The sequence below is a fragment of the Apteryx rowi genome, unplaced genomic scaffold (assembly GCF_003343035.1).
Source record: "Apteryx rowi isolate R43461 unplaced genomic scaffold, aptRow1 scaffold_110, whole genome shotgun sequence".
In the NCBI taxonomy this organism is placed as follows: domain Eukaryota; kingdom Metazoa; phylum Chordata; class Aves; order Apterygiformes; family Apterygidae; genus Apteryx; species Apteryx rowi.
Genome location: NW_020447309.1, coordinates 2,115,699 through 2,129,067, shown reverse-complemented (window position 1 = coordinate 2,129,067; position 13,369 = coordinate 2,115,699). Strand labels below are relative to the sequence as shown.

The following is a 13,369-nucleotide window of genomic DNA, read 5'->3' as shown; positions in this document are numbered from 1 at the left end:
GAAGATTGATTGCAGGAGAGAAGTTTCTCCTTTTTGATATGCTTTCAGGATGTGTTGAAACTTTGTTTCATATCAGTTAAAATGTCAGGCATACAGCTAGGTAATTCTCAGTGTTGGGACATCGAGATAGATGCCTTTGCCACAGATAAACCAACTGATATTAAAGAGGGGCAGCTTTGTTTTTTCCTAATAGGTATCAACAGCAGTATTGATTTTAGAAGCTATGATTGTGTTTTGTTGTGGGATTCACTTCGATCCCTAGCTCTTCACACAGAAAGTGAGGAAAATAAAGATTTTTAAATAACTTTATAAAAGCTGAATTATTCAAGACTTTTAGTTAAGTCCAAATAAATCTTCTCTTCCTTTCAGTTAAATGATAACATTCACTGGAGATCCACATTTGTAATCAAATACAATTTATGAATCTCAAGCCCTATATATTAGCTGATCTTTATTTCAGAATAATTTTAGTAAGAACAAAAAGAGTATTCTTGCCAAAATGTCAACAATTCAATAATTAAAAATATAAAATCACATGCAACTATTATAAGATAATTTACGTTTATGCAGTAGAAGAGAATGCATTATAACTGCATGCCTTAAATTACAAGGGCATACATTCTGCGCACACACAACCATGGAAAGAAATTTGAGAAATAATGGTGACCTAAAGGCTGCTTAATAAAGCATGTTAAAGTGCTAAGGAATCTGACACTGTAAAGCACAGTTTTTACAATAAAAGATGTATTGGGTTAATATGGCTACTCACTGATGCTTACCTGACTAAATATCTTTGCACATTAAATCAAAGATACTTACAATCAGTCTTAAGATAAACCAGCTTTCACATTTTCTAATAAAGAGCAAGCATTTCTCCTACTGAAAACACTGGAGTTTCAGAATGTGCTTTCAAAAACTAAGGCAAAAAATCAGAACAACAAAAGCTGGTGCTTTTATGTTATTTTGGTAGCTATTTCAAGGATTTGAGCTAGGAGTTATCACTTAAAAGGAGATGGAGATGAAAAGAAAAAAAAAATGTGCATTCAGAAAAATAAGCTTAACATGCGCTAAAATATATACATGAACATCTGTAGCAATATTAACCAAAAATACAGATTTATTGGAAATTATGGTGATTAATGAAAACAAATTAATTCTTTTGAAATGAAATTAAAACATCACTGAAATTCACTGCACAGCACTAAATACATTGATGCAACAAATAAAAGCTCAGTGACAGATTTGCACCTCCAGAAGTTGACATCTTTATGTTTTATAAGATGGAGCTTATAACTATATGCATTTCAAAATATTTTCCATACTAATCTTTATATTATAATGTATTTACACTCAAAAGCAAACCACTACAGCTCAGCTCTTACGGTCCTCTGGGAATAAATTAGTCGATCTCTATGGTTGTAATCATTTTACATCAATATTTAAAATACATAACATAATTTTAGGCATTACATAAGTTACTGTATAAACATATAAAATTACCAAAATAAACTAGGTCTAAAAATTAAAGTCAGTAAAAGACCTGAATTATTACACACTGATTGTAGGTTTTGGAGCCCAACTGTGTATCCATGAGGAGTATAATGATGTTATATTGCTTTTATTGCTGAAAATGTAATCCGAGCAAAGCAAAGGAGGAATGAACCACCCGCAACCCAAACAAACTTAGTGAATACAAAATGAAAAGCAACATCAATTTCACCGCAGACAAACCCAGTCACACAGATTAAGCAAGCACAATACTGGTACGTCTTATCTCTGACCACAGGAGGAGGGTAGACAGATTCTACAGGATGAAGAAATTCAGACTATGTAATAGGCAGAATCAATTGTTACCTGCCTCAATCAATGCAGCTCCACTTTCACTGTTCAGCAGCTCACAAATAATTAAAGTTATCCTGGACAAAAACCTCATCTGTAATGACTAGCTAACCGCCACCATGACAAACTTCAAAGTCAGTGATATCAATCTGAATTCAATAGTGTGGAACTGGATATAGCTGATGAATAAGTATGAATCTTACCCTGATGGTCCATGCACGCACTTCATCTGGGCCTGCAGTGAAAAAGTATTCTAGTTGGAGTGCCGCATATCCAGCCTTAATGATCTTTGCTAAAGCACTGAAAAAAAAATGAATCCAATTCATTCAACATATACACAAAACCCAGCTAAATGTCTCAAGTAATCAATTTACAGGAAAAGGAACACATATTTTGAAGACATTGGATCTACTTTTACACAGAGCAATAAACAGAGTAGCCTTTTCTTTGAACTCTCTTCAGAAGAATTACTTTTTTACTGCGTCATCATAAAGACACTATTTTGATTTGTTTGTTCTGCAGGATACAGAAATATGGGATAAATTTAAATTGCCTATCAGGCAGCACTTTTGGTCTCACGCAATTTTCAGGACCCAAGGTCATCAAACCGTTTGACTGAAATTCAATATTGAAACAATTCATTATAGTTCTTCAAAAAATTATGGCAAAATTTTCTCCACGATCCCTATTCCCCATGGATGACGAAACAGTTTTGGTGATCATTCCTTCTCAAAAATATACATAACTAATACCTATGTTATAATTAAAACACTGTACAGAGATGACAGATGACAGTTAAAAACTTAATTTAAAATAAATCTTTTCACTCTGTCTCATGGTAAAGAAAGGAGAAGATTCTCTCTTTATAATGGTAATTACTCTGTCATTTATTATTCTATCAGCGCAAGCAATTAAATTACTGCAAGGAAATAGTTGATAATAAAGTGTAGGGAAAATGAATGCTAATTAACCTTTGTGTCATGTTCTCTTCCAGATACTTCTGTTTCTCCTCAGCACTCATATCTTGCAACTTGAGTTCCAAGGCCCCACTAAAAGGAATGACCAAAGCACCCGGGTCGTGCTTGTCCACCCACTCTTTAATTTTTATCAACCTGTAGACAACAAAGGGCACAACATTATCTTGTAGTGCATGCATGGCTGTACCACATTCATTATTATCAAGTAGCACATACATATTCATAAGAATTGCACGGTTTTATGATGCCATCTTTTTGTGTATTGCTTTCCAAGGTCAAGGCATTAACAGGCAGCAATTGCTTCAGGTGTACTCCATTAACATTTCACTGTTTCTTGGTTTCTGTTTGGCATTTAATCTATAAGAAATAGCCATAATTTAAGAAAATAACTAGTTTTTTGGTAGATGTTAAATACTGCAAGCTGAAATGCTAACTGAATAAAACTTTGAGGATCTGTGGACACATATTTTTACAAGACTTCTCAAGGTGGTATTTCACAAACGTTTAGTAAAACTGGGGATCTTTAGTTGTTCCTCTGACTTTTTTTTTTTTTTTTTAATAAGTGTCTTCTCTCAGTGGCTAGAGCAGCTGGTATTAGCAAATAGATACAAAGATATACAAATTCCTAGACAGCAAGCAGCACCCTGTTTTTTGTGGCTACTGATCTTGGAGTATGCCATAAATAATGAATACATGACCACGTTTCTACTACTTGCTCTCACCTTCCTATTACCTCCCTAGGGCAATACCTCTAGATATTATACTAGTATTATTTTTAAATAAAGAAACAGATTTTCTATTTCTCCTCATCTTCAATAACTGGCAGCAACATTAATAGTTTGCTGCACATCTAATACAACTTTTTAGTTGAATGAGACCACAAAATTAGAGCTACAGGTTTATGGTACTAGTTTTTGAATGTTCGATATCCTCTAAAAATTTTTAATAAAGTCTTTGCAGCTACAGATGATCTTTAAACAGTGTTTTAAAATAGGTACCACATTCATGACTTTCATATTTTTTTAAACACAGGTAGCACATTCATGACTTTCATATTTACTTTAAATTGAAGGGAGACATTCTTAAGATAGCCCGAAGGGCTGATGACTCTTCAGTGTTATTTACAGGGCACTATTTCTGAACAGGTGTGAATGGTAAGAATGATAACTCTGTATGTTCAGCAAGAAAACACAATGGACACAGGAATAAACTACACTGAGACATAAAGCACAGTGCATATATTTAGATACAAAGCACAGACTATAGCACTTTGGGTGCTGTAGATGTTTCAGACCTGAAGCACCCACCACGCAGCATAAGGTTTTATGCTTGCTGAGTTCTTTTTCTTAGTCTTGCTAATCTCCAAGATTTAGACTAAGGTTTTAACTGCTATTATAGTAAAGTGCTTTGAAACTGTGGCCTGCAAACCTTTAAATAATCAATGCAAATGTCACTTCAGAAAAAAATGAACTGAACCACAAGTTCATCAACACACATTTGTCAAAGAAAATAGCAGGGGATCAGAGCTATTATGAGATTAAGTGCATGGCCCACTGAGTAGGGTTTTAGATGGGACAAAGAATATAAAAGTTCACTCAACAGTTTTCACACGTTTGTTATACAAGGCTGGTCTTCTGTCATTTACTTATGTAAATACCCCATCAGTGGTTTTCAATCCTCATTATACAAATCTTTTTTTTCTCCAGTTATCCAATGAAAATACAGTCTGGTACCCAAGACTGATATTGAAACACTATTGCCTTCCAAAATGTCTGAACTAAAAATCACAATTAAGGTGCATTTCTGAAATCACATGTGACATTAATAGCTCTTCTAAAACTGGCATTTATGGTTAACTGATTTATTTTGGCTAACAAACTGGATATCAAAGTTCACAGCTTATAAATGCTGACCTTCTACATAAAATCTATCTAGAAATGTATCTTCTGTTCATAAGTGTACTTCAACACCTGTGCACGTCTCTTTTTTTAAAAAAGAAAATATCTAACATTGCGGTTTCTAGACTAATTAAACAGTGTACCAAGTGAAAGACAGAATGAAACACACAAACTTGAAAAAGTAAAATGAGTATAAAAGTAATGTCTAAAATTGGATTCAAATCCTGTTTGGTAAATATGGTCATCGTAACTAATAAACTAAGAACTATTGTGGAACAACAAGATAAGAAATAATTACTTTGGCTAAAACACCAATTCAGAATAATAATAGTCCTAGACTGTCATTTTAACAGCTTTTCTATTGAGTCCTTAGAGGGATTATTTGCATTCCTCAGGTATTCTATTGTACAATTCAGATGAATAAAGACTTACAAATCATTCCTCTACCGCCAGTGTGAGACTTTGATCCAGTGAATACACCATTGTACCTTAACTATAATTGGCAAAAAACCTGACAGTGTAGAGCATCACAAGCTTAATAACAAAGGAGAATATCTCAAAGTGTTGACAGATGATCTTCATAATGCAGGAGCAGAGCTGGTACATTTTAGCAGTAAATGAGCACTGAGGTCTAAAGGTCTCTGAAGTGACTGACATCAGACCTGCTACAGCCTCACTAAAAGAATAAGGTACTGCATCGTACTCTGTAGAGACRGTCAGGTTCTCTGCCTGAGTGTTTCACTTTTGTGACTTTCAATGTCATAGGAAATACTAAAAAGCACTAAGGAATTCCCCTAATGGTAACCAAAATAAAGAAAACTAATACAAAAAGTAAATACTCCAATATAAATACTGATATATATATATATATATATATATATATATACACCAATGAAATTTTATCCAAAGCAAATGAGATTAAATGATAATCAATAAAGTAACAGGGCAAATGTGCTTTTCTGTTAAAGATATCCAAGTGTGCTAAAAGGAACAAAACCCTCTTAACAAATGGTAACAATTAATGTCAAATCTGTCTTTTCTGAGCACATAATTTTTCCATGGAAATATTTTGCTGTCTGTAAAAGGCAGTGTTAACACACTTATTTTGGCCTGTGTTGAGGTAAGCAAATCCTGGAGTATTTCTCCATTTTTTCATGCTATATTTGACAATGAATTATGAAGGGCATTCAATTTTTTTAGCTGAAAGAAACATAATCAACACTTAAGAAAATCTCAGTTTTTTAAAAAAACACTATAATTAACAAATGAAACGTAAAAAATCCAGTGACACGCAGAAGGACCGATGACAATGATTAATCTCTGAAACAAAGTATTTTTAACTTCAAAAAGAAGCGTTCAAGATGTAATCACTGCTTGACAAAGTAAACCGAAAACTATGTGAAGACAGTGTACCTACTAAAAGCAATTCTCTTTCCTAACTAGGTTTCTAAAAATGCAATTAGAAGTAGAGTCAAAAGTAAATTCTGATTATAAAATGCAAAACAAAAAGAAGAAAGACTTCTAGTAGGACTCAGTACTACTGAGAGAGTAAGGGATCTCTCAGGCCATTTTTGGACATCCAACAATCTTCCTCTCTTGAGGCATTTGGCTGCTCCCTCCAGGTGACTGTGCAGGGAGCAGTGTACCAATACTAGCTACAGAGGATTCCTTCATCAAAACATGATTCTATTCACAAAAAATGGACAATAATATCCTTTCTGGAAAAAAAGAATAAAGGCCCAACAGACAGTATGATACCATTCATTTTGTGATTGCATGGAATTATAACACTTACTTGAACCTGGGAAAACATACGGGTAAGTGAATAAAATTACTATTTAGATTCCTGTGATACTTGGATATCCTGTGAACTGGATAAAATTAAATCATAAAGAGGCTCTATTATTGTCTGCAATAGCCCAAGAACTAGAACACGTGAATAAAAAATGAGAAGTGACAAAGTTAAAAAAAAATTTAACTTTAAATTTAAAAAAAGAAACACTGTGTAAAATATTACAGACTGCCATAGCAAGAAGAACAGACATGAATGACACTCAAATGAAGGTGGTACTCAAAACTGACCTAGCAAAACACTAATAGGAATTAAGGTGCTCACTTTCAAACCTAACGCTGTTACTGTTGGAGGGTAGATAAGGAATGGTAAACGCATTTCAGGATACCTACTACTAACTCAGAAACACTGCAAAGACTTAAATGTTTTCTTGTCACTAACTACTAAATTCTAAAATTTGCCAAATGTAGCATTTAAAGGCATTCCAGATTTTAAATTTGCATTGAGCTGACAAGGGAAAAATAAATGAAAGTAGCCAATGACTAAGTCCAGAAGGATCAGGACAGCTACCAGAGGGAACTGCTGACATTAGATCAGGATACAGAAAAGATCTTCAAAAAAGGTTGAAAAATCAGGGCAGCCACTAATTGACAGGGCCAATAAGCAAAGAGCAGAAAAAATGGGAGCTGTGGAGAATGGAGAGCCTCCACTTAAAAACTGTGATGACTCCCAAGACAAAACCTGCAGACAACCAAAATAACTAGATACGGAAGTTGCAGAATGTACATTAGCCAGAAATCAATATTTGACATGCACAGTTTCATGTGACAGTTCCAGATAGAAACAGAGAGATCAGAGCGAAACCAGAAGTAGTGATGGAAGAGAGAAGCTGCAGAGGAATTTAAGCTCTGTGGACATCTGCAAGACAAGAGGATCTGAAGAACTGACCCCTAACAAGAAGGGTAATTTATGAGAATATGCTTTTGTATAAACAAGACCAAAAACCCACCCATCTAACTCATGAAAGAGAAGCAACTGTTTTTCTGTTCTACATTTGAACTAAGAGGTGAAATGAGCAGAAACCAAATAGCATGGAAGGGGGGAAGAGAATACCAGGTAGTACCATAAGAAGAAAAGAAATAAATGTAGATAATGAGACACTAAAGATCAAGTTAAATGATCAAAACATACAAAAGACTGAAAAAACAGATCTACAGATAAAAGTGAGAACATGAGGTCTTAGAAACTCCAATATGTTCTTCCCATTGACAGTTTTAAGCAACTGAGGATTTTTTTTATTATTATTATTTTTTAACAGGATGAACTATACTTACATCACTCCTGACAGCAAATATCTAACTTTTAAAAACTTCCAGTGATGGAATTCTACAATTTCAAAGGCAATGAATGTGTTTAGTGCTTCACTCCCCACTGTTGAAAAGTTTTCTGTACGTGTAGCCTAAGTCACCTGTACTGCAATTTAAATGCATTACTTCAACTGAGCCTATGTACTACAGACAGAGACTACACACTCTCTACCTTTTTACAACAGCCTTTTACATACTTTAAGACTTAGGTATTTCTTTCTTTATTTGCCATTTATTTTGAACTTTTCTTGTAGGTCATGTTATTACTTCTAACTGTCTTTAGTTTCTCAACTTCCAGCCATTCTCGGTGCTTTCCTCCGGGCTGTCTCCAATGGGATTCACTGATTGTGGGAGCACACAGTTGCTAAAGCACACTTCAGAACTCCTGCTAATACAGTCTTCCAAGTATTAAAAGAAACTAAAGGATTAATTCACACATTTTTTCAGGTGATTCTCCTATTTATAAAACCCCATACAGCATTTGCTTTTTGTGACAGCACTGCAACRTTATCTTCTGCTCAGTTTATAATTTATTGAATGACCCTGCACATAAGCTATTCTTAATGCTGTATTTGCATAGTTGATGATTCCTACATAAAATCCTTCTATTTGAAAGAGTTGCACCCTAACTCTTTTTTTCCAAATCATTTCTTCCATTTCTTGAGATGGCCCTAAATTCTAATCTTGTTCTCTGCATACCTGGACATCTCCTAGGTTGGGGTCATCTATGGATTTAATGAGAATGTTCATTAATGGAAATACATAACAGTATTCAACCAGCAGAGGCTTCCGCAGATCTCATAACGAGATATCCTTCCATCTGGAAAGTCAACCACTGGTAACTATCCTCTGTGTATGATCTTCCAACCAATCTTGTGCACTCAATTCACAGTAATTTCTACCTAGCCAATATTTCCTACCTTGTTTAAGAGAATGCCATAAGGCATTGAAACCTAAAAAGCCTTAATAAAAATCACAATACAAGGCAAGTAGGTTTTTCCACTATACGCAAGGACATTTAATTTCTCGCACACACACAAAAATACTAGTTTGGTCTGACAATTTATTCTTTGCAAATCTGTGTTGGCTATTGTCATTTGGGTTGCTTCGGGGTGATTAGAAACAGTTAAATTATTCCAAAATTTTTCTGAAAATTCAAGATCAATTCATCTGCTTAAAAATGTCTCGTTTCTTCTTTCCTCTGCGTGCCCTGCTTCTGTCTTTTGAAGCCTCACCCATCACACACAAACTATCTAAAACAATGAGAAATCAGACCAAGATTTTTTCTGCCAGGTCCCAAAATGTACCATTAGGTTTACTTGATTTGGTAGGGTAGGAGAGGGAGATCTAATTTATCTAAGCACCTGTACTGCAAGACACAGTTCCCAGGGGATGTCCTTTCTGTTCAGCTTGCTGGCATACACAGACTCCACGAAGATCAGGCCCCACTGTTCTCAGCACTGTACATATAGGCAATAAGAAACACTCACAGTCTCAGTAAGCTTCATTCCAAGTTTGAATTATCAACAGAGAATGGAAGGGGGAAAATAACGAAATCAATGTATGCACAAAACAGGTCAGTGGCAGAAGTTAAGAATGGGAAACCGAAAGCCCACGTCATAATCTGTTACGCCACTGTAATAAAGCAACATGCTGTAACTCTTACTGTATCTGCTTTTATTAGATCCCTTTGTTCTAGTACTACATGAAAAGAAAGGAAGACTAAACATGAGAATATTAAAGAATAAAAAGGTATTTCCCCCACCACCATGATCCTTTGCTTTTATAAAGGAGAAAGGCTTACAAGAGGTATTGGAGTACCTGTTACAGACCTAGGCAATCCCATTCCAAATTATCAGTGACATTTAGGAATATATTCCTTTTTATTTGCAGTTCCCAGATGGTCAGGAGGAAYACAGCAATTCTTAGATTTCAAAAGGCCATTTCCCACCCTACCCCACATCACCTGCAAGTACTTCAAAATAATACTTCAAAATAAAAGCACTACATCCCAGCACTATGGCTGCTCTCCAGCCAGAAGCCTCTTCTCAGTCTTTTAGAATAAGAACTTCCCGTGTACTCAGAGCTTCATTTATTCCACCCTCGCCACCTTTATAAGTTCTTTCATCTTTGATATCTTCCCAGAGTCTGATGTTGTCATCCCTTTCAGCATCCTGCCCCCCACACCAGTCCCCAAATCCAGGCGAACCTCATGAGAGACAAACATGGGGAACCAACCTCACACATCAGATGTCACTTTTATCTCAACAGGGATTGGCTTGAGCCTTAAAACATGAAATGAAATAGTCCTTAAAATTCTCTAACACAACATTTTCAGGCACTCACTATACATTCTGTGACCTCAGGAATCCTATGACAGAACAGTCATATAAAGTATTTCATCCCACCAGATCTGGATTTCATACTTTTTAACTTAACTGTAATTTCAACTCATATTGTATTAAAAAAAAAAAAAGAATAGAAGTTCCTGATCTACACTGTCATTTGCCATTTATTTTGGATGTTTTTTATAACTTTCCTTAACATTCTCCCTTCAAATGTAAGCAATCCCAGGCTGTCTGCCTCCTGTATGTTGAAGCAAGTTTTTCTAGGCCCTTGATCTCTATCACTGCCCTTGTCTAAATCCCCTCAAATTCTGCAAAAGCCTTTGTTAGATGGAGTAACCAGTCTTGCACCTCCTATTGTAGCTCATGTTGCATCCCAGGTTCTAAAGAAACATTATCATAATGTGAACATGAGCTTCTCATCCCATCCCTTATCCATCCAGATGTTATATTTGCTCTTCTGTTACCAGGTGCACACAGAGCAGACATCTTATCAGAACTTTCTGTAGTCATACTCAAGCCATTCACCAAAAAAATAATCTGCTGAAAAGCAGTTTTGGAAGGGAGAGAGAATCCCCCCTCCCTTTTTTTTAAAACCTGGACCAGTTCCCTGACCCATGCCTTCCCACAACTGGTTCATAACTGAAGGATGGTGCAGGAACAGCTGACAACTGTTAACAACAGGGGCAGTGTAAGCTAGCCTGCCATCCAAAAGGGAGCAAAGCTAGGTAACTAAGTTCAAACAGAAATTTCAGTGTTTATTATTGGAGAATGCTTGCATACGGCATGATTCCTGGGTCAAAATTATCCTGTAAAAGACCACTTTAAAAAGAGATTCCTCAAGGCAGCAAATAACATTAGTTCACAGGAAAAAAAAAAAAGTAATTTTGCTGAAAATTCATATGAAAGCACTTCATGCCCTCAATATATAACTCTGTTAATAAATTGAATGATATAGCACAATATGATAACAGTATGCAGTTCTCAGTTTGTCTGCTCTAGATGAACTACCTGAAGATATTTACTGTTTAATGGTAAAAAATATGTGAAGATCAACCCTTCGCTTACAATTTTCTACAACTGACCACTTTTCGAACATTCTTCATATACAAATTTGGCTTAACTAGCATGAAGCTTATTTAGCTGGTTTGCAAGATGCTGGAAGTTTGAAAGAAATTATATCAGAGAACAGGGTATTAACTGAAAAAATGAAAACATAGCAATTAAACATACTTTTATAACTCGGAAAGCTTAAGCCTGCATAACAAAAATCAAATTGACGACTTGCAACTAAGTTTAAATTCCAAAATATCAAGACGGTAGAAAGTCAGCAAGGAAAAGAGATAAAATAATCCAGAATGACTTTTTCTGACAATATACATAAAGTTCCCGRTAAGAAAAGCTTTTTTGTACCATATACAACAAATTCTATCCAACAAAAGGTGAAGCAAGGTCAATCAATATTTGTGAGGAGCATAATTCATGAAGAATAAAGATCTTGAAATCCATTTAAAAGACATCTCATTCTGATCTAATTTTCAGGACTTCAGTAATATCTCTTTATCCAGATTGTGGTCCTGATTAAAATGATGATCAAAAACAATTATGCCTTGAACAATAATGAAAACAGTACTACAGTGCTGCTGTTGTACCTGCTGGTATGCGAAGGGCTTACAGTCTCTAGTTCTGTTTGGTCTGCCAATTCTGAAAATTATTTTTTTCTTAATTAAAAAAAAAAACATAATTGTTTCTGTCAGCAAGGATCAAGAATAGACAGGACGGACCTACTAATGAAACTGCTTAACAACACAGCCTGCAGCAAACCATGCACAAAGTGTCACAGTTATAGGCAGAATGGGCTCCATTTGTAGCAGATATATTTTGGATGGAAAAGAAGCCTTTGGAAATGCATACCTCTTCCTTCTTTCTGCTACCATTTATAAAATGAAAACTTTTGCAAGGTTATCTTAAAAATTATAACAAAGTAATTTAACAAATGTTCAGTTATAAATTATAACAGGAGGAGTGAATTTCAGTCACATAAATCTTACATGTGCAAAATGATGATGATGATTGATATACTACTTAAGATTAGTAGAAGGAATCCCTACTCCATAGTCAAGTTTATAATTTTAACTCTTGTCTCTTGACAGGGCTTCTTATGTTGCTTAGAAAACTGTATTCTTAAGGGTCCCTTGGAAAAAAAATAGGATAATTTATACGAAGGCAATTACAGCAAACAATCTCAAGCCCACAAAAAGGAATTATAATCCATGTATAAACAGAATACTTGATCAAAAGAATATGTCTTGCCTTAACAGAAAAGCTTTACATGAAATGCATGATGAACAATAGCAGCTTAAATATATATCCCTGAGATTCCTTGATTTTTCTGTGCACTGTGTGTATGTGTGTGCGCGCACACGTGYGTGTGCATGTGTACATGAGTATACAAATACAATGCCATACTCCCAAACAAAAAATATGGTCCAAATAAAACTCCAATGTAATGAAATAAATATATCCTGACAACACTTGAAATAAGACACTATACTTAAAGAGCAATTGGGAATATATTCCACTAGAGCTAATTAAAAACTTGCAATGAGTAACACAAATGCAGACTGCGGCGTGTTAGTTATGGTTTTCACTAATGTAGAACATCAATTTAATGAACTCTAAACAAATTGGGTCAAAATATTCCCCCCAAATCTCTGAATGAAATTTCTTCTCCTGCTTACACATGATAGAGGGAGATACCTTCCTCACCTCTCCAGAATTCATCTTTGTGATCTTAACTGTGGAGTCCCTCCACACCAAACAATTCTCTCAAATGCTCTCTTCCCCCACCATGAGTTGACAAAAACTATACAAGTGTTAGAACTACAAGAGTGAAACATTACCACAATAGGAACATTACATTTAAAATAATAAAAACAGGGTTCTTTTCGTTTTCCCCTCACCTTCACTGTGTACTAGGTCCACACTTTGTGGTCACATGATCCTACAAGCCAGATTTTAAGAAACAAACTACTATAATGAGACCAGTAATAAAAAAATCACAGAAGCTGGAAATATTGTAGTAAGTTTTTTCTGAAGAAAAGATCAAACTTTTTATTAGACTGAAGCATCCTACTCAATAAAGCAGAAA

General features: G+C 35.1%; 1 protein-coding gene across 3 annotated transcripts in view; it reads right to left on the bottom strand.

The window, feature by feature from the left end:
• OLA1 (Obg like ATPase 1) overlaps positions 1–13,369 on the bottom strand; it is a 110,926-nt gene that overhangs the window by 4,600 nt on the left and 92,957 nt on the right. For all 3 annotated transcript variants that reach the window (XM_026075550.1, XM_026075566.1, XM_026075557.1), the window contains 2 exons: positions 2,811–2,951; positions 2,043–2,139 (listed from right to left, as the gene is read on the bottom strand). In XM_026075550.1, coding sequence (XP_025931335.1) covers positions 2,043–2,139; positions 2,811–2,951 — 238 coding nt within the window. The remainder of the gene's footprint in view (positions 1–2,042; positions 2,140–2,810; positions 2,952–13,369) is intronic.